The following is a 21,990-nucleotide window of genomic DNA, read 5'->3' on the forward strand; positions in this document are numbered from 1 at the left end:
GGTTTAATATTGATTATTCCGATTAAAGATGGCAAGATTAACTTTCCAGCTTTCCAGGTTTACTATTGATTATTCAGATTAAAGATGACATACAATGAATGTTTTTCTACTTCACTCCGTCTGGAATTCTTTCACTTGCTTCAAATACATTTACCCATTGAATGGCTTGGTTTCAAACCACCCCACTATAATCATGGCTAAGCAACAACCTAAACCTTAAAAACCCACATGCTATTAAATCAATTTGGGTAGATGTTTTGACAACAAAAGAAACACTTTCACCGCTAAATGTACCCAAACCAAACATGTGAATGCCAGCAAACCCAGATGAAGTTCAGCATCCCAGTGTTTTATCAGATGAGGGTGTGCTAAACGAGCTAGCTTACAGGTCTTCTCAACCATCTAAACTGCACATTCCCCCAGGGGTCAAAGGTTAGCTAGGGCTGATACTGTGCTGCATGGATGTCCATGTCAATGTTTAGTTAGCAAGTCCCAATGCATCTAGGGTCAAACAAAAACTATTATTATCGAGAATAGGGTCAGGGCCTAAAAATAGCTGTGGAGGTGCTTACTGTTATTATTATAGGGGTGGGAGTGGTGAATTGGTGGTTTTCTAGGGTTACATAACTGGTGAGAACAGTGAGGGGTGTGTTGGACGAAGGGTCCTGTGTGTGTGTGTATGTGTGTATGTGGGGGATATATATACGTGAATGCACTTACGCTATGCCTAAAACAAACAGAGATGTTCTGGGAACACCAACATAGCTGGACAGCAAGAGTTCATCCTCTCTCCCTCTCTATTCCTCTCTCACTCTCTACTTCCTCTCTCACTCTCTATCTTTCTTTCTGTCTTTTTCTCTCACTCCCACTCTCTCTCTTTCTGTCACAAAGATAAAAAAATATATATATTTAGTAAAAAACAACCAACCTGGGAAACAAAATCCTGGAATGTGAACTGTAGTTTGAGGGGGAGCAGAAAGACACAATACAAATGCAATTATGTTAGTCTGTTGTTAGTGGGGAATCTTGATCTTTCAGGGTGTTGTTTTTCTTGTTCAGTCTGTGTTTGTTTGTTTGTTTACCTGCCACGTCGAGGCCCTTCACATCTCACACCAGGCGCGGTTCTACACGGTGGCCTACAGGGGCCAGTGCCCCTGTAAAAATGTCCCTGGCCCCCCCTGTGGCCCCCCTGAGCTGACTGGAAGAAAAAAAACGTTTTTTCTTCCTCGAGTAGTCATCATGAAATGAGGAAGGGACATTGCAGCCTTTTTTGCCCCAGTAAATAAAAAAGTTAGAGAAACATATCAAGGTATTGAGAGAGCTGAGGATCTGGAAGACGGGAGAGCCAGAGGCGTTTGTATGATTTTAATGTAAAGCTAAATTAAAGTATTTAATGTTCAAATATAATTTGTGCCCCTCTGATTAAACACTGGGCCCTCCTTGGCCCCCGCAGTAAAATTTGTCTAGAACTGCCACTGTCTCACACCCTTCCCTCCTCACTGCTCACTGCAGGGAATGAAGTCAAGCAATTTCTGTCATTGATCTATTTCTGTTGCGCCCTCAAAACATGGTACCGTTCCTCGGTGGAGATGCCCTCCCCCCTCCCACTGAGAACTCCAGCAGAATTCCCTCTCCCCCCTGCCCTCCTCCCATGAAACACCTCCAGTGGCCCCCGGGCGGCAGGGCAAAGGAGAGAAGAGGAGCATTAGACTAGTAAAGGAGAGGGTAAACACGGCCGTGCCATCTGCACCACCACAAACGAGGGTCAAAATAAACTGAGGGAAAAAGAGTAGAAAAAAAAAAGCTGAGCTAAATTTATCGTGGCATTCAGAGAAGGTGGAGTCAACTCTATCTGCATCTGGAAAACAAACAAAGAGGCTTATGATGAGGGGGAAGAGCTGATTTATTCAAGAGAGAGAGAGGCAATGAAAGAGTCAGAGACAATGAACGAAAAAGGAGAGAAAAAATAACGAAAGCAGAAAAATGTGAAAGTAAGAATCAGATTCGACCTAGCCTGCCTGAATATTCAGAGCAATAACTGCTGTGTGGGCGTCTGTAAAGATAGACCGAAGGGAAGAATTAATTAGCTCTGTGCAGCTCAGGCCACAACAAAAAAAGTGTACATCTGAACATTTCTGGAACATGCAGATAAGTGTCTGTTGTGGGCACAGTTCATTGCAATCTGTCGGGTCATAAAACTCAGGATTAGAGCAAATGACAGTTGGTCTCATAGCTGACTGCGATTGTGTGATTCGAAGCTCCTTCATCGATCCACATACCACCAGAGTTACTCAGCTCCAGAAAATTGCCCGTACACACACATACAACAAAGACACACACATGGATGTTAACAATTATAGTCCCTTTCCTGTAAATGAGCTCATGACAACATGGAAGAAGACTGAGTGCTCACCAACGATCTGTGAAATAGAGAGTAATTGAACTTGGTAAAAGCTGAGAGTCACGCAAAGGCTTGAAGAATGTTTGCATGTGTGTGTGTGCGTACATGTGTCTGTGGCTGAGAGAAAGAGAGAGCAGGCGACAAACGGATGGAGACAGACAGGCAGAAAGATGGTAATTAAACAGAGTGATACTGGGTATTCGTTGATTGCCATAGTGAACTGCAGTCATGCACAGCCACTCCACCACTCTTTCAATCACACACGCACATTTAAGCGGATTTCTTTCCGCTTTAAATTCACTTGAAGTAGACCCAGTTCCATATCTACTATTACTAATGAACCCTATTTAAATGATATGTCTTCCCAGAACCTCCATTTATCCCAGGAAACTATATGTTTATTCTATATTTATTTCAAGAGACCTTCTGTGGGATGTACACCGATTCCTGCCTAACTCCAGGGAAATTAGACAGAGGCTACTACAACACCAAGCTGAGAGAAACTGATAGAAGAAGAGTGGACGAGGTTTTTCCTCGTCTGAGTTTATCAGTGTCCGCACACACATTTAAACGTTCCAAATTAACAGCAGGAGAGACAGGGAGTTGTATGATCTGAATGTTCTGTATGCTAGCTTGGACGGTTGCTCGCTGTTTGTTCGTGGCTGGTGCAATTACACCCATGGCTAGCTTTACTGTTCAGTACAATATGGTTCACTGCTGGGGTAGCTTGTCAGTAACTTTGGCAGGCACATGCACACAGACACGAACACATGCTTTTTTCCCTCTCAAACGTAAACTTTATGTCTCTGAACTCCTGCCAAAGGTTCCTCAAATACTCAAGTAGAAGCCAGACCTGGAATCTGTGTGTCTAAATTAGTCTTTAACAGCTTGTATGCCAGGGCCATACAAGTCTATTTATAGAAGGCAGAGTGAAGGTTTGGCTCAGCATCAGAGAGGGAGTGAGTGATGAGAGAGAGTGATGAGAATCAAATATCCATGAGGACACGTGAGAGAGTGATGACAGGGATGTGGGGAGTTAAGAGGATGGAAATAGGCCTAAAGGTTAGAAAGAAGCTGCGAGTCGCTGCCCCCACAGTAGTTGAAATGAAGGACTACGTTGGCCATCAGCCTTATTCGGATTTCTCAGAACACACACACACGCACAGACACAGACACAGTTGTACATCATTTTCCTTTTACATTTCCTTTATCGGGTATCCTCTTCTACGCTGAGCCAGGAGGGCTCCTGGACTGCGAGGGCCGGTGAGTAGTGGGCGGGACCGGCTTCAGGGGGTGCCTGGTGGAGTCATCTGAGAGCCAGGAGATGAGATGACAGGATAAACACTCCCTAGGGCCCATCCCTCACTACAGGGCACTCTCAGCATGACGTAAGCGTGTGCGTGAGAAAGATTGTGTGTACAGTACATGTGTGTGTGTGTGTATGTTGAGGAAGTTGGGGGGTGGCGGGGGGGGGGGGGGTAATGTCTTATTTAAGAGAGCTGTCCAATGTTGTGCTGAGTTACCGTTGGCAACGATTCTGGGTTGGGTTAGTTCCGCTATGATCCTGCTGAGTGTGTGTATTTGCGTGTTCATGTGTGTGTGTATTGTTTGGATCGGTAGTTGTAATCTATAAATCAAAGTTGTTGAACCACAAACATTTGATCCTTTCAGAGGGAAAAGATGATGTGGTTTCAAAACAGACTAGGCCACGGTGGTAGGCCACGATACTTGATATAATAGCAGTGTCCGTATTCTGAGGGAAAAGTCTCCATCGTGTGGTGGAATACAGGTAGAACAGCAAAAAGAGAGAGACACAGACAGACGCAGAGAGAGAGGGGGAGAGAGAGAGAGAGAGAGAGAGGGGGGGGGAGAGGGAGACAGAGAGAGAGACACAGACAGACGCAGAGAGAGAGAGAGAGAGAGAGAGAGAGAGAGAGAGAGAGAGAGAGAGAGAGAGAGAGAGAGAGGTACAAAAGATAACCTTTCACACCCCTGCTGCCAGCCACGCCCAAGTAGATTTTTTTGTCGGTCAAAAAAAGACAACAGGCTGAATAATTATTGGGTTGGATGTGTCAGCTAAAAAATATAGAGGACTTTATTCGAATGTAAAACTGATTAACTGCAGAGCGATGTGGCCGCACATACATGTACAAAAAAACCTCTCTCTCTCTCTCTCTGTCGGATAATGCCGAGTCAGCATGTGTATCACGGACGGTTTGTAACGGTGAGGGCGGAGAAAGAGAGAGAGAGAGGGAGAGAGAGAGAGAGAGAGAGAGAGAGAGAGAGAGAGAGAGAGAGAGAGAGAGAGAGAGAGAGAGAGAGAGAGAAAAGAAAGAAAGGGGGGAAATGAGAGGGATATCTACCGCAGACCGTCTGGCTACTAGTACATGACACGTCCACCGTCCGGGGTTCCACGTGGACTCTGTTATTGACCTAAACTGAGCCAGTTGACTTTGCCGCTGCGCAGTGCAGACTGAGACTGAGAGGGCGGTCTAACATTGTATGATCCACCCGCTATGAATCGGAATCTACAAGTCACAACAGAACAGCGACCGTACAATGCTTCTGTCTGTCTACACATCTGAAATGCCGACGGGTAGGCTAATGGTTTAATTGTTACTGTATATCATGCGATGTATCGCTAGCTCCACCATAATGGAGAAGTTATTGTTTTCAAGAAATAACAATATGGGATGCTCTACAGGATGGTAGCCTATTGCTAGCCTTAAGTGTTAGCTAGCTTTTGTGTAGAGTCTGGTAGAGCGGACAACATCCAACCAGCCAACTACGCATATGATAATAATAATATAATAGATAATGTGTCTCTGTAGTTGTTTTTATCTTACTACTGTAATGCCTGTCGTGGTAACAGACTGGGATATGGAATTAGAGTGCCTTGCTTGTACTTACAGGTATGTTGGTGACAGGTGTGCTGTCTCTCATACTGCTGGCGTCCCACAGTTTGTGTGCGCCGCAGGTAACTGGCTCCCAAAGGTAGGGTAGTCTTTTGTCTGTCTCTCTCTCACACAGTCCACCTTATTTAGGGCGTTATCAGTCAGGCATACTTGAAAAGCAGGATCAGAGTTTGATCTACCTGTTATACTAAATTGTGTTTCTGTCTTTGACATAGGCTAGGTAATTGCTCCGTTTGACAGCAATCAGTTCGGATCAGGTTAAGTGTATTGGAGGTGGCCTTTATTATGGTGCTGTGCATCCCCTCTGCAATAAGGAGGATGCAAGGTGGAATAGCAGATAGACTTGGATTGCGAATGCTCACCTTTGGACTTGACTAATAATGACAGCCATCGTGGCGTCTGCAGTTTCAATAATTGTTTCCCTCTTTTCCTGGGTTGGTTCCACAGAGAGGAGTCCTCTGAAAGTCCACCTCCACTAGCCAATCCTTTTGGCTCTGGCGAGGAGAACCGCAAGTGAGTGACAGCTGCGTTCTGCAGTCATTTGAATAGGGAAATATTTTAGACCACATCTGAACTTAATGTCAGTCAGATAAAGGCATCTGTTGTATGCATGTCCTGTGGACTTTGACCGGAATGTTGTGTTGTAGGTTTCAGTCGTATAGGACAAGGTTAACATGTTCTGACCAAACCGGTTAGGATGTTGTTATATTGCTTCTTTTACTATCTTGGTGTGGTGATGGTAAACATGTGTTCACATTCCTGTGAGTAGCTGGAGTGAGGAGTTAATAAATACACAGTTTTTAGTACATTCACTTCTCTCTGGAAATATCTCTGCTGTGTGCCTGTGTTCTAGATCTTGGCTCTGACTAGATTAGTGTGTGATTTTACACAGCTGAGCACCAGGACACACACACACACACACAGGTCTGGGTCTTGGACTGTTGTGTTCATAACCAATGCTGACATTTAAGAGAAAGAACTGAAGATTATATATTTCATAGGACTCATCCCTGGTAGGATTCTCTCTACTAGGGTTTAGGTTGGTTGAGGGGCAGTTCTATGGGCGTATGTGAAGCCCTCTGTGACATGCTTGCGTGTAAAAAGGGCTATACAAAATAAATTTTATTTGATTTGATTTACTAGAATTCACGGTAGTACAAACATTTTCACATCCCACTGTCGAGTGCCTAAACACAAACCTTACACAAGCCCCACCACTGTCTTGAGTGGCCCCTGTCTGAGCTCTGACCCCTATGACCTTGTGACTTCTGACCCCTGTTCCAGACTGCTGCAGAGCTACATTAAGGGCAGCGTGAAGCAGGATCAGCCAGAGCCTGTTCTCAACACCTGGGATCAAGGTAGGAAGACCAGGAAGGAGCACGCCTCCTGACCCCACTAACAGCAAGGACTGCTGCAGTGTTGCTAGGGTGATATCAAGTCTGCAGGACAGGTTAGAGCAGGGCAAACGTAATTGATAACGAAATTGCACTTATACACCAAGAGAGCGAAATGCAAAATATATGACAGGGACACAGGCAGCCAGGACAGATTTGTGTTGCAGTGTCCTGTTACTGTTATAGGATTGTGTTGTTTCTTCTTTGTTTCTTGCGACAGAGGTGTTCTTCCTGTTCTCTCTCCATGACTACGACCGCAGCGGTCACATGGACGGCTTGGAATTGATGAAGCTAATTTCAGACTACAACACCCACAATGCACCAGGCACACTGTCAGCTGATACGGTGGGGTTATTTTTAATTTGTATGAAGGCATTTGAGTTTAACATCATGGCATGTTGACTGATGCATACAAACCCTGGTATTGTAACAGTGTCTCTTATTGGAAACTGAATCAGGAAATTATTACCAGTACTGGTGTTGTGTTTCATGATGCATTTTGTACAGTGTTACTGCTCAAGGAAGTTGAACTGCTTGGCAGATAATGTTACAGCCAAATTGCTGCACCGACTGTTGTTTGGAGAAACTAAATCTGCAATGACACAACCTAGAGTTTTTGATTACAGGTGATGAATTATAAGGTGTGTTTGTGTTTCAGGTGGTGTCCATGGTAGATTTCCTTCTGCAGACTCGGGATCTAAACCAGGATGGGCTTTTGGCACCCTCCGAGCTTCTCTCCCCTCCCATACCCCAACAGGACTCCAATTCCCACAATGCACCTCTCCCACAGGAACCAGTAGGGGACCAGGAACCACATCAGGGAGAGGTAGAACCGCAGCAGAAACAGGAAGATCGGCCAATGGAGCAGGAAGAACTACAAATCCCAGAGGCTCCTGCAGAACTGGAGCAGGAGAACGGTGCCCAAGTGCACCTGGGACAGCCTGAGATGTGAACAGACACTCTCATGAAGAGCCACAGTTTTACAACACGCACATGTGCTGTACTATAGTAACAAACAAAAGAAATCACTCCAAAAGACCTACCTGGGACCGATAGATTGGTAAACACAGTCACACGCAGACACACACTCTGACCCCTTATAGCAATCAGTCCAGTCTACAGGATTACACAACACAATATTTATCGTCCTTTACAGTTGCTTTTAGCTTCTTTTTTTTCCTAATCTTTATCAAATGCTTTTCTTTGAATTTCAAGGTACTTACGTGTAACTTTCTATCACATCTGACGTCTCAGTGGTGTGGTCTTGATGCTGCTGTTGAGTCACTCCAAGTCTCCACCTTGAGATCTCCTTATGGGGCTGAAATGGAAAGTGCAAGACATTGCCAGACGATTATGCAATAACCATTTGCTGAAACCAACTAAAGAAGCCATAAATTATCCTTATGGAATATACGATATGCGAATGTCAGAACGCAGCAAAATCAAGTTTCTCCCGTTGACCCACGATAAAAAAAAAGTCTGCCTGATTTTTTCATCCAACAGCAAAGGCCTAGGGCTTCTCACTGACCTAGGAGTATAGGCTTAAAGTCTGCGACACCAGTGTCGTTCGAAAATTGTAAAAAGGTTTTAGCACGTCTAAACATGACTGAATCTGGCTCAAACCTTTGCTTATGCAACAGTCCAGTATGATGATTCTGGCATTGCACCCTATATGCACATCCACCTGCAGAGTCTTGAAAATACAAGGCTTCCCTGCTACGTTAGGAAAATGTAAAAAAAAAAAAGAAAAGCTAGCCAGAACACACGCAACGTCATGTAATTTCACGTTACCCGTGTTGATTTTTCTAAGAATCTGGAATTAAGTGTTTTGTTGTACATTTCCTGAGTGAAGGTTTGTATATTTTTAATAAAGCAGCTGTGCCATTGTTATCACCTTTTCTGTACAAACAAATGTAGCTGCCTCAACAAAGTGTTAGATAAAGGTCGTGGAAGTTGGTGTGTAGAGGGTTGCCAGTTTAGGCACACAATTGGAACAGTACACAGAAACGCAGGCCATATCAAATCTGTTGGTTTGCTTTTATTAAGATGGATAGCTCCGATACGATCACATTGAAACTTAACTCTGATCAGGACAGAGCAGAAAAAAAGCAGTTAAAAACACAGCATTCAAATGCAATTACATCAGTCAGTAGAAAAAAAACTACCCCAGTCAGTGTCATCCAAAAGAAACACAATTGGTGATCACACACACAAGAATTTGTAAAGATAAAAAAAAAAAAGGTTGACTATCCACTTCCGCTAGCCAAACGTCACTTAATGAATAAAAACTAAATTCAACCATGATCTGGATATAGACTCGCTAGCAGGGAGAGAGATTTTTAAGCCCAGACAATGACCCCTGTACGGCTGGCTCTAATGTGCAAATACATTTTTTAAATCAGGAAACCAGATAAAATCGACCACTGGTTAAGTGTTCAAAATGACCTCCAATTTAAAAAACAGGAAAAAAACCAGAGGTGGGAGGGGGGGGGGGTTCTAAAACTGTCATGGAGGATGTCTGCTTTCGTTCTGCAGGAGGGGGGGGGTGACCTGAGGGAAAAGATCACAAGTCATGAGGACCAACTAAAAAAAAACACAGCAGCAATAATTTTTTCTTTTGGCCATTTAAAAAGTGAATCACAACTAAGTGGCTTTGACCCCCCCCAACGCTAGTCATGTCCACTGTTACAGAGGTCCAGGCAGAGTAAAAAGATGAGCACAGCTCCCCCTAGTGGACTGAGAAGGGTGGTGTCTGCCGTTTACAGAGGGATACCAGCCACAACCTCAGACTCAATGCCACAATGGTCCTCCCCACGCAGGATCTTAAAGAAACCTGTAGAAGGAGAATAAACAAATGTAAAAGTTTGAATCCTGTCAATAATCCTGTAATCAAAACAAAAAAAGGTAATGAGTGCTTTGAAAAACAAACAAATACATAAAAAAATAAAATAACTGACCATTATCTCCCCAGTCTGTGTTCCAGGAGTTGGCAGCCAGCCAGTAGGGCGTCCCATCCTCCTCTCCCCAGCCCAGGATCTTGATGGCGTGTCCCCCCAAAGCAGAGCCCGACACATGCTGGTACACTCCTGCAAGCACACGTGGATGAGTCAGGGGTGCCGGCAAAACACTGGGCTTGGATACAGCGAACGCGCGTGACGGAGACCAGGGTGGAGCCAGCATCAAGGAGCAGGAGAGAGAGAGAGAGAGAGAGCCCTCACCAGACTTGTAGCTGACAAAGTCTTCGTAGACGGTGAAGGCTGCCTCCGCGGGACCGTTCTGGAAGAGTTCTGCCATGATCTCCTGCTCCTCATTGGGCACGCTGTACGCACGCTTACCTACACAACAACAACAACCAGCAGATAGGTGAACCAAACTGTATGGAAAGCAAAGCATGCGTGTTGTGCAAGCATGAGTCTGTTGGTTGTGTTCCCATGACTGCAGTGTGTGTGTGTGTGTGTATGTATTCCACCCTTACCAAAGTGCTTGTCCTTCTTGTAGGTGGGTGTGTACCCGGCCTCACATGCTTTGGAACACTTGGGAGTGTCCCCCTCTTCCCCGGTGCACGGTGGCCTGGTGCCGTTCACATGGTGCTCACAGGGGGCGATCGAGTAGGGCCTGCACCCTGAGAGAAGACCACACATACGTCACTAACACTGTAGTTTGTCTGACATAACTCCCCTCTCGACCTCCAGGCATAGAAACGTAGTATTATTTACATTTAGTCATTTAGCAGACGCTCTTATCCAGAGCGACTTACAGTAAGTACAGGGACATTCCCCCCCCGAGGGTAAGTAGGGTGAAGTGCCTTGCCCAGGGACACAACGTCATTTGGCATGGCGGGGAATCGATCCGGCAACCTTCTGATTACTAGCCCGACTCCCTCACCGCTCAGCGATCTGACTTATTCAACCTACCCATGTGAGAGTCATACAGCCCTCCGGACACCAGCCCCTCTGTGGTCCAGAAGTCCCAAGCAGCAGACGGGTATCCGCCATTGCACCTAAAACACACAGTTAGTCAAATCTAGGAAACCTCATGCATACTCGACCACACACACAAACACACACACACTGTACCCCATGCCGCAGCTGTCGCAGCAGCTGAGCAGGTCCTCTGAAGAGATCTCCACGCTGACCTTGGCGTTGCTGTGGATACACACCCGGTCTGAGATGGCCTCTGCTGCACCAAACGCCTGGGGGAGGGGGACGGCAAACGCTCGTCAGACATGCCCGGGGAAGGAAGGGGCGAGGAGGAGAGAGAGTGTGTGTGTGTCTTACCCAGCAGGAACCACAGGATCCCTGGTCCCTGACCTCCTTCAGAGTGGGGCAGTTTGGCCACTGCTCTCTTGGGTCAAAACTCTTTGGCACTTTCACACTACCAGAATACTGCACCCTAAACGGAGACAAAAAAAAAAAATCCTTCAGCATCAGATGGATTGAAACACAGCAGATTGATCTGGAAGATGATATTGCTGACTTGCCCTGTCACACCCCCACCCTTACCCCCCCCCCCCTCAAAAAGGTCTAAGGTGATGAGTTCAGCACAAAAAGGAATGTCAGGTAAGCTGGTTTAGTCAAGAGACTGGTCAATTCTCTCGTTTCCCCCTTTGCAAACCCACAACAAGCGTTTTGCCTGTGGGCGACAGGAACAGGAAGTGAACACTCACATGACAGGCAGTTTGGGGCCTTTCAGCAGGGTTCCACACAGCCTCTTTACATAACTGTAATCCACGTTACGGAAGTTATGGCCTGCCTTCACACACACAAATCAAAACAGTACACATGATTAGGAAACAGTTATATTGGCATTTGACCTCCTGAGATTCATCCAGAACAGCAACACACACCTTCCAGGTAGTGTTCATCTTGTTGATGTAGTTGACCATGTCGTTTGAGAGGGGAGAGAGATGTGGTCTGGCCCAGCTGATTGACAGGCTGGACACCAGGCACAGGAACGCCAAACGCCACATCTTTCCTGTCTGGACAGGAAACTGAACTCAGGAATGACAATAGCACGGATGAGGAACTGCTACAGTAGAACTGTGGTTCTGGTTACCCAAGAAGAAATGTCTCAAAATAAAAAACTAAACTGGTTAAACATGTGATTCAACATGACACAGCTCGTTTTTCGATTGGAATTTTACCATCTGAAGATGCACGCACACACACACACACACACACGCACACACACACACTCACCCCCTCCAGCTCAGCCACTCAGCCACTCTCCACTGAGAGAACACAACAGAACCAGGAGAAAAGCCTGCTTCAGTGCACATTCATGCAGGCTCAACCCTTCAGTCACAAACTGAGGACCCTGAAGTATGAGGATCAAGGCATGGGAGCTGGCCGTGGATCAGTTTGACTAAATAAAACATAATACTTTATTATAAATAATACCATGTGTGTGAGGTCAAACCTCTAATTTGTTTAGTATTGCAAGGGGAACTTAAACATGTTTCTTTTAGAAGTCCTTCTCACCAACGTACAGACCTTATGACTCACCCCTAACAATAATCTGCATTTTACAGACAGGAAAACCACACAATGGTGTGGGTGTTCAAGACCACAGAAAAAACCTGTAAGTATACCTATTGTTCCGTTTTAGCAACCTTTTAAGGCTCATAGCCAGTAACTCAAGGCAACCAACAGTGTTTACAGGCATCTTTGAGAAACGGTGTGTGGAGTCACATGAGGGTATAGTTTGATGACTCAGCACCATTTGCTAATGAGGGAAGTGGCTGTGTTAGAAGAAAAAAAAAAAAAAAGGTGCAGAACAGTAAATATGATCATCCTAAACTCGGCCCATAAGCAGACAACTGGGCTCACTTCCTTCAAAAGCACAAAGACGTCAACCGTCGTTTGAAGAAGTGAGAACCAAGTCTTTCGGAATTTCACTTTGACTAAAGAGGAGGGCTGAGATACTCAATTAATATTTACTTTTAAGAACCGGAGAAGTTACTTATTTGTTGGTTTTGGTTGTTTGCCAGTGCATGCCTGAGAAAACAAACGTTTAATGCGTCGGGCAAAGACCTCAAATTACATTATCAATGAGCAGATAGCGATCTCTGCTAGGGAACGGAACATTCAAAAGACTGCGGTTTAAGTGAAGTGCATTACTGACTAGACACTGACATGAGTGGAAGGTTTTGTAGAATATTACCAGCTGCTCAAATAGGGAAACGAAAATAACTTAGCCTATATATATATATATATATATATATATATATATATATATATATATATATATATATATATATATATATATATATATATATATATATATATATATATATATATATATATATATATATATATATATATATATATATATATATATATATATATATATATATATATATATATATATATATAATGCCACTTCTTAGAGGCACTCAATCTCTGATGAGATTTCCTCGGTTCATGTTTCATCAAAGAATGAGCATCGTGTTCCAAGTACACAATCATTTGTTACATTAAGATCTGGTTGCCATTAGGCCGAGGCGAGTTCAGTTTCGTTTGGAAAATATCAGTTCAGAAAGGCATGTCAAATACACAACGCACCATTAGGTTTGCAGTGTGTTATGAGAAGACTTGCCATAAACTTTCACGTGTCTCGGTCATTGCGTAGTAGTAGGTTTGAACTTGACTAACGAGTTGAAGTACTTTAACTTGGCAACCGAGATGTCAGCAGCACCACCACTGTGATCATGTGCATTTTTTTGATGAGAAATGGACGACAACAACGCCCAATGAAACAACAATGATATCGGAATAATCTAAACTTTCAAATCGAATAGGACACATGGTGACTTGGTTGATTTGTTTTTAGAACATGTTAGTGAAGTATTAAGGAACAATATATAGTTAGCCTGGTAAATCACACTGTTATAATATGACTACGACTAGCCTAGTCTACCTAGCATGCTAGCCAGCACTGGAGTCTGGTTCGTAGTGGACTAAGTTAGTACTGTAGCTGTATGGGGACTGCTAGCTAAATAAAATACATATTATTCGCAATGCAAATCAAAACAAGTTAAATAATGTGGTCATTAACACTTACCTGCAATTAGCTAGATTTGGAAAGACAAAGTTGTTTCAAACCACTGTCGTTGTCCAGACAGGTCAGGTAGCTGTGTCACCTTGTTTTCGGTTCCCAGTTTAAATCAAGAAATACCACGTGACACCGACATCATGTGCTTTGCTCAGAATCAGTCATTCACGTGACCTAAGGTTTCGCAACGCTGTTGCGAATCAAGTCATTTGTGGCCAGATCGGTAGAGCGATCCTTTTGAAATTACGGTTTCTTCTCAAACTGTTAAGTGTAGCTACACAAACGTGCTATGACTTCTGTAGAGTTGTACAAATTTGTGACTATTTTACAGGCAGCTCCTAAGATTTTGCAATTTGTCGAATTAATTTCCTGTATATTCTCTGTGGCACGTCCCCTGTCCAGTAATTACATTATTTTAGATAATGTAATCAAATATTTCTTCAGATGTTTTGTAAACACCAGCAATCACTGTCTTTGAAATGGAATCCCACTGGTCTTTTCTCCTTAATCATCTGACGCACGTCTTATGTAATCTAACTAGATAAGCACTAATAATAGTCACTACATTAATACCCGATAGCGTTTATACTTGTGTTTATTCTGTCTCAATAATACAATACATATACAGTATCACTTATTTGGGTTTGTGGTGTCATTAGATAAATCAATACAATGTTAAACGTTTGTCTTGGGTCACAGGCAACACATCATTAAGAGGAAACATAATTATTCAGTTGAAGGATATGCATATATAAACAATCTAAGAATAACTGATTGTGATTCTGCCCACATTCTTCACATAAACATGGCTGAATAAAATAAAACATACAAGTTTAAAAAGAAGGGCTAATTGAAACTGGAAGCACTCAAATTCACCAAATAGTGATATTGACATTCAAGGCAATGTGCTGACAATCATCGCAGCTGATGTTGTCATTAATGTCTACAAGGCAAGCGATTTTGATCATGTGATCAAGTGGATTATGAATCCATCATTGTCAAGATCAAGCCAAGGCGTAGCGATAGCATTCTAAAGCTTGAGCAGGTGCACTTACACATTTACAGACACGTACATACTCATTTTAGCATACTGACATTAGCACTGCATAGAGATACATTGTAGCATAGCACCTGTGCTTGATTAATGTGTGTAAGTGCTTGTTTTGAACAGGGTACGCAACAGTACACTGGTTTTATTAAGTCAAATTAATAGAAGAAAGAGCAGTGACTATTTCGACTGCCCCTCTCTAAATAACTTAAACACAAATGCAGTCCTACTTTGGCTACATCAAACAGAGGAATAAAAAAAAGATAGAAAAAAGAAATAAAACACTACCCTGGTCAATCATAGCAGCATATCTTAGTATAGTCCCTTTCAAGCATTGTTCCGTATCTTGTCTCTATCCTTGCCCCTCGAAGCTCACAGTGAATGACAACATTCAGTAGTGATTGGATTGGAAAGTACGTACTCCTGTAAAATGGAAGACTAGGACTAGACTAGTGGGTCCAGTTCTTCAAACATGCAGGCAGTGGACGAGAGAGAGAAATCGAAACACAATCTGGAACTTTATCAAGACTGTAATTTCTCCGGTTTTTAAACAGACACATATAACTTTGGTGTTACTTCAATTCTTACCATCAAAGCAGCAATGATTGCTTTTTTAGCTTAAGATGTTCCATCTTTAACGTAAAAGTAAACAAACAGTATAACTTAATACTTTTCAACACTATTGGTAAAAAATATTTTAAAATGTTTAACACATTACAATAGATTTGTGTTTATTTTTTCTTATATTGCTTTACTAGCTTTGATTAAATATTACATTGCTATGCATTATGATGCTATATACATTCCAACACTATACCAGAGCCTCTCTGTTTACAAGAAACAGGCTACACTTAATTAGTATCTCACATTTGCTCTTAAGTGCAACTGTCTGAAATTATTGCAGCTAAATGCAGAAAGGAAAAAAAAGCCTTATAAATATAAACTCTTCTCTCTAGCAAACCATGAACAACAATTGAATGTGTTCTTTCGCTTTCACTCCATTAGACAATCATATTTATTCTAATATAATAATATTATTTGTGTCTCTGTGTGCGTGATCGTTTTAATGGGATTCAGAACCTCCCATTGACTGACTGCTCAAACTGAATGTTATGTTGAGCCTTATACGGGGAGCCATGCTGTTTCTGCTTCAGCCAACACACTAGGTACATTAATGTAACATCTTGTCAAAAGCAGACACAGGCTGCTCCCCATCCATAAGTCTTACATAGTCCTAATATTAGTTTGACTCAAGAGTTGGGGTGAATTCAATTTTTCCAACCAAGACCTGGTTATTTGATTTTATGAAATAAGGAGAATATACATCCTCTCAATATCTGGAACTGAGACTGAATTGCCAAAGAATTTACCCAAACCCTCGTTTTCTCATGTATTCCCCATCAAATCAATTTATCTGTATTTATGTTCACAAACTGGACCATTTGTTTGCGGGCGTGGGAGGTGGAAGGTGGGGCGAGGCCAGGTTCCTCAGGTACCTCAGCTTGGGGCTCCTGTCTCGGGGTGGAGGTGAGACGTGGCTCCCTGATCCGGTAAGGGCTTCTGTAGCTGGAGATGGGAGACAGCTCGGAGCCCCAGCCCAGGTAGCTTCCGGTGGACGGCGAGGGGGCGTCAGTGCTGAAGTACATGCCGGTCATGGGCTCAATGGGGTTCAAGTTCCTCTCTGGACTCCCGATGAAGAGAGACGGACGTCTCTCCGGAGTCGAGATGTCTTTGATCTCCAGCGACGCCACAGACAAGGACCCCTCGGGCGTGGTGGCCCCGTTGCTGTCGATGTGGCGGAGGCTAGGTTTGGGCGAGGGGGTGGGGGAGCAGTAGGCGGCGCTCTGGTACTCGTCGTCCTCTCGTTCCTCGGACGGAGGCGGGCTGGGGTCGTCCTGGGGAGGAGGAGGAGGCTTGGAATCCCGAACTCTCACTTTGTGAACCCTGAACTCTTGGGGAGGTTGTTGGATTTGAGCAGGTCGTTGTTGGACTTGCGGGGGAGGATCCTGTCTCAGCTCTCTCACCACCTCTCTGGTTGGTACGACAACCGTCACCTACGGAAACACAGCGGTATTCAACATCTAGATGTGGCGCCTTATGATGTACACCCACAAGGCTCAATTGAAGAGAACTGAAAGCCATGTTACTGATAAATGTGATGTCATTGGGACCCTTTCATCTTCACTTACCTGGGGGACATCCACCAACTGTTCGACCTCTTCCACCTGGGGAACCTGTGGAACGTGGGGAACCTGTGGAACGTGGGGAACCTCTGCGACATTTGGAAGGCTCAGCTGAGGAACATCTGGAGAATGTTGACGGACCCTTCGCTCCTCCAGCCCCATCAATCCAGCCAATCCGCCTTCACCATAACAACTGCTTATCTTGGCAGCGTTTCCTGTTTTTAGGGCTAGGCGAATCAGCAACCAGTGGTGGTGTTTCCAGCCTTCCCATTGGGCAGGTAGGTCCAGCAGAGTCCCGCCCCCAACAAGGGTGGCATGGCGATGGGAGGTGGGTGTGGTTTTCTCTTCCAGTGACAGGGTGGAACCCCTCTCCATACACATACCTCCTACCCCTCTGTGGCGGAGGTTTTGGAAGATCTCAAAGGACTTGGGATGCAAGAAGCGATAGTACAGGACCAGGGCGATGACACCTGGAGAGGAGAGGCAGATCGGGTTACTCGCAGTTACTCTGAAGTGGGTTAAACGCTTAGACGTAGAACAAAGACAGTGAAGTAAAGTGAACTTCATGACGTCACAATTTTTCTCACCAATCAGGAAGCTGCAGAACACAGCGGCTGGGATGCCCATGCTGTCCCAGGTAGCCACACTGAAGAAATCTGAGCCAGCCAATAGCAGGAGAGCATTCTCTACAAACATGGCCTGCAACCAAGAACACAGCCAGACCACTGACCTTACTGACTCGCGTCAGAGATTTTACTAGGTCGTAATCACTGGCTCCCATCTGGCCATCAACTACCGACAAACATTCAGAAAACTTGGGCAGAAAACGAGTTGTTGTATTTGGAATCCATGGTGGTGTTTTCTACTAGACAGAAAGATCAGAGGAAATTGTTTTACCGAGAACCATAGGGTTCCTAAATTATTTTTAAGAAGGTTTCCAATACAAGATGGCCTTCAGTTCAGGAAACTTTATTGTCAGCTCCTTCTGTATAATGTATAGAATTGATTTGCGTAGCGGTTGTAGGCTGAGCTACACACCAGATAGAAGCCGGCCATGCGGTATCTTGAGGGGCCGTCCTTTACGTTGAGGAAGAGGAAGATGTGGATGGCTCCCAGGACCACGTTGAACAGACGCCATCGCGGCACCGTTCTGATGATGTCGGTCTGCTGAGACACCAGCCAGAATGTAGCGCCCATCCAGTGGAGCCCTGAGAGAGGGGGAAGGAGGGAAAGGGAGGGTGGGGGGTTGGAGGGGGGGAGAGGGAAGGAGGAGTGGGGAGAGAGAGGGAGGGAGAAGAGAGAGAGAAGGGAGGGATTGAGAGAATGAGTGAGGTAGAGGGAGGAGTGGGGAGAGAGGGAAGGGAGGGATGGATTGAGAGAGAGAGGAAGGGAGAGGGAGAGAGTGAGGCAGGGGGAGTTTGAGAGAGACAGAGGTTAAATATGAAAAAAGACAAACCAAACTCATTTAGGTTTAACCGAATAACAAGAACAGCATGGTTCTACAGGTTCACACCCCACTCACCTATGACACCCAAAACCCACGACCGGAACAACCGTGTGAAGAGCATGAGGGTGGCTACACGAGCTCCGATCATACTGACCTGCACACGCAAACACAACGCCCGTTAAACACACTTTCAAACGCTTTCTCGCTCACGCGCTTCTCTACTCTGTGGTTCTGGAGTAAGACCTAGTCTTCTTGATATCTCATTCCCTTTTTGTCCCTTTCTGCTTTGTAAAAAGTGATTTATCTCTACTTACATAGCCTACGTTCTCTTTCTCTCTTACACACACGGTACACACACACTGTGCACACACACATGCTCCTTCACACACACCCTCCTGCTCACACAAACACACTCACGTACACACACACACACACACTGTGCACTGACCCTCCAGAGCAGTCGGCAAGACATGGCAGCAGGGGTCATTGGCAGATGTCCGGGTCTGATGAGGTAACAGGCCCTGGCATAGAGCACCAACGCCCAGGACAGAGACAGCAGGCACACCACAAAACACACCGGGACTGGGTGAAGAAAGTGGGCGAGAACGTGAGGTCAAATAGATGGAAAATAGATAGAAAGAGAGAGAGAGGAAGAAGACGAGAGAGAGAGAGAGAGAGAGAGAGAGAGAGAGAGAGAGAAGGGATGAGAGACGAAGGCATAACAAATAGGGGCAAAGTTACACACAGTGAAAAAGAACAATACTCTAAAACACTAAATGTAAATTCCATTGAGAGTTTACATGCATTTTTATGGGCGTATGTGAAGCCCTCTGTGACACGGCTAGTAATATGAGCTATACGCTTCAAACATTTCATTTGATATATACTCAAGCACACTCGCAAACGCATACCTGGAGAGAAGAGACCGATATCTGTGCAGATGAGAACGTATGTCTGCAGGACTGTCTGAGGCAGGGTGACCACCAGCGCCTCCAACAGGCGCAGAGCGGAAACATCAGCCTGCTGCATGATGTCTGAGGACAAGTCAAACCCAGGAAGAAACATGCACTCCCACAACCTGTGAACACAAAGACGATCCACACACACACACACGCACACGCACACTTTAAAGTCGATCAACTGCAGAAACATGCTTCAAATCATGTCGCCGTCGCACTGAACGAAGACAACTCAGCAAACGCCATCTCTCTTTTCCGCTCTGATACCCTGATCACCTGATCCCAGGCAGTTATACCTCTTGAAGATGCCCAGATGCAGGATGTGGGTCCAGCGGAGGGACTTCCTGGGTATGCGCCCATCACATAGGTACCACAGGTAACTAAGCAACTGAGGGCCCCATCCAGGGAGGAGGAACAAAGCAGTCAGCCCCGCCCACTGGCCGTAGCAGTAGTTATGCCCCACCCACAGGTAGTACACAAAGCAGTAGATCACTGGAGATAGAGACAGAAATACAGGAAGATCAAACCATGTTTAAATGATATATTTATCTCATGGACCAATTGACGTGAAGGAAACTGATAGGATGAGGTGTTTGGCAATAATCACTATTTACATTTTTCAGACTCGCACGCAGTCGCAGAGGAGATTTATTTATTATTAGTCTGTTTACGTTCCGCAGTTCCATGGCTGCCCTAACTGCAAGACATTCTATAGCCTAGACGGAAATTGGGTGCGGACTGTGTCTTTTGTCTCGTGCATGTTCGTGTTCTAGGAGCGAAGCCTATCTTTGATGTATTATATATGTATTATATGTATTATATATGGGCCTATATTTTACATTCTGACAGGTCGTAGGCCTCTGACGTCGATGCAGACCGTTATAGGCTCGAGAGCTTTCTCCACATCTCTAGCAGAAATCACAAGTGATGCGCGCCGCTGCAGCGTCCTCCCCTCTGCCCTCACTCACTCTCTCCTCCCCCCTCCCGCAGCCCCAGGTACCCTGTAATATGAACCATCTGTGCGTGCCAAAATTTGGCGGGTGTAGCCTTGGCTACGCCCATTCCACCGTCCATTCATGATACCCCAAAATTCGGCGCTCGAATACGGAATGGAATGAAATGCGCCACATTAAAATGCGTTAAAGACGGCACGCAAGGCCTGCTATTCTGCGGATCTGCATGGTGTCATAACACTGGGGATACAAATAGAAAATATGCTGTGCACGCACAAAGACCCACGTTCCCAAACGGGATCAGTCATAAAACTGAAGAAAACATGACTTGCAGTGATTGCCTATACCAAGATGAGTAGTTAGTCAACGGTGATGGCTATTGCAGTCACAACAGAACTACTATGTGACGAGTCAAGCAATCCCCTCCCCTTCAAGGTGTGAGCGTGCATGTATGTAGCCTATTTGGATACATCATATTGGAACTTACGCGCTGTCCTCTCTGCCACGATGAGAAAAGCTGTAAATGCATAAATGCAAACTTGGCAACACGCCACGCACGAGCCTCCTCGGCCACCCATCTCTCTTGTTCCACTATAATCTCTCATAACGCTAAATCCTTATCCGTGCCGTTTTCCAGAATCGTGGGAGTTTATTCGCCCGGATCCCGTCAAATTGCTCGTGTTCTCGAGAGCTCAGTTCTTCTCTGGCAAGGTCCACCGACGTCATCATCTAGCTGGGACTTTAAAGCTATAGGCAAAGGACTTCGTTACAGATAGCTCAAAGTCATTATACTACAATACAGGTCTGGGCCTCAGTCATAATAACTGTAACATAAAGTTGTTTAGCTTAGAAAACATTACATTTTAATGTTTACCAAAGTAGGCTACAAAAAATACCAGGTAATTGGTAGTCCAAAAGGCAATTTAGTGGGCCTAATTTGGCATGTGATGTCAAATGGACACTACATTAATACTGATATTGAAGCCATATGTAGCCTACATGAACATTAAAGGCAGGGTAGGCAATGTTATTGAGAAGCACTTTTTGTCACATTTGGCAAAAGTAAAGTCTTGATAGCAACCAATATATCTAATCAATATGAAATCATTCCGACATCTGTGGGAGTCGCAATACTGTATTAAACACGACCAATCACCTGTGTGCCTCCACTCAATGCTCGTAATGAATTGTCTCTGGTTTGAAATGTGTCAAACATCTAGTTAGCTAGCTTTGCAAAACTTGCCTATACCTTGCCTTTAAGAACACTTCTCCGTATGCCTCAGACCGTCACGATACCCCCATGATAAATATTTTAAAGTAAAAAAATGTTTTGGGATTGTAAAACTTTTTCACAACTTTTTTTTTTTTAATGAGAGGCGATTACTTTTTTCGAAATAAATGTTCAAACCTTTTGAAATGTTTTTTCTATACAGTGAGAAGTTTTTTGTTTTTTTACTTTTCCCCCCTGGGGAAACAGATTTCCCTGAAGGCCTGAAGAAAGTGGTTCGCCCCTGTATATTACAGTTAAGCCATTTATAAAGCAATTAGGCTGTGATGCTGGTAAAGTATGTTCCTGTGATCATTTTGTATAACAAGTTTCATCTATACACCAGTATTTTACACTGAGAACACAGGGG

The 21,990-nt window shown here is 44.5% G+C and overlaps 3 protein-coding genes across 4 annotated transcripts; 1 reads left to right on the plus strand and 2 right to left on the minus strand.

Annotated features, from left to right (window-relative positions):
- The first annotated feature begins 4,734 nt into the window (after positions 1-4,734).
- cgref1 (cell growth regulator with EF-hand domain 1) lies at positions 4,735-8,596 on the plus strand. The gene is made up of 6 exons (XM_084667653.1): positions 4,735-4,997; positions 5,314-5,395; positions 5,764-5,829; positions 6,601-6,674; positions 6,931-7,055; positions 7,369-8,596. Exons 1-6 carry the CDS (start codon positions 4,961-4,963, stop codon positions 7,660-7,662), a joined length of 678 nt encoding a protein of 225 aa, XP_084523779.1. The 5' UTR covers positions 4,735-4,960; the 3' UTR covers positions 7,663-8,596.
- A 132-nt stretch (positions 8,597-8,728) lies between these two features.
- ctsba (cathepsin Ba) lies at positions 8,729-13,919 on the minus strand. Of its 2 annotated transcripts, none has more exons than XM_084667651.1 (10): positions 13,773-13,919; positions 11,557-11,688; positions 11,377-11,462; positions 10,988-11,102; positions 10,787-10,902; positions 10,625-10,710; positions 10,186-10,332; positions 9,929-10,045; positions 9,668-9,796; positions 8,729-9,543 (listed from the first exon to the last, which is right to left on the minus strand). In XM_084667651.1, the coding sequence occupies exons 2-10, from the start codon at positions 11,677-11,679 to the stop codon at positions 9,470-9,472; spliced, it is 993 nt and encodes a 330-aa protein (XP_084523777.1). In that variant the 5' UTR covers positions 11,680-11,688; positions 13,773-13,919; the 3' UTR covers positions 8,729-9,469. The 2 variants fall into 2 exon arrangements, with proteins under 2 accessions (XP_084523777.1, XP_084523778.1); XM_084667652.1 differs by having other exon boundaries at positions 11,557-11,705; positions 13,773-13,872.
- Positions 13,920-14,347: 428 nt separating this feature from the next.
- On the minus strand, positions 14,348-21,141 carry xkr5b (XK related 5b). Its single transcript, XM_084668345.1, has 9 exons — positions 20,841-21,141; positions 19,697-19,892; positions 19,353-19,519; positions 18,890-19,023; positions 18,517-18,595; positions 18,033-18,202; positions 17,582-17,693; positions 17,001-17,464; positions 14,348-16,865 (listed from the first exon to the last, which is right to left on the minus strand). The coding sequence occupies exons 1-9, from the start codon at positions 20,956-20,958 to the stop codon at positions 16,212-16,214; spliced, it is 2,094 nt and encodes a 697-aa protein (XP_084524471.1). The 5' UTR covers positions 20,959-21,141; the 3' UTR covers positions 14,348-16,211.
- Between the last annotated feature and the right edge of the window lie 849 nt (positions 21,142-21,990).

The sequence above is a fragment of the Hypomesus nipponensis genome, chromosome 12 (genome assembly GCF_054491055.1).
Source record: "Hypomesus nipponensis isolate SF chromosome 12, ASM5449105v1, whole genome shotgun sequence".
Classification (NCBI taxonomy): domain Eukaryota; kingdom Metazoa; phylum Chordata; class Actinopteri; order Osmeriformes; family Osmeridae; genus Hypomesus; species Hypomesus nipponensis.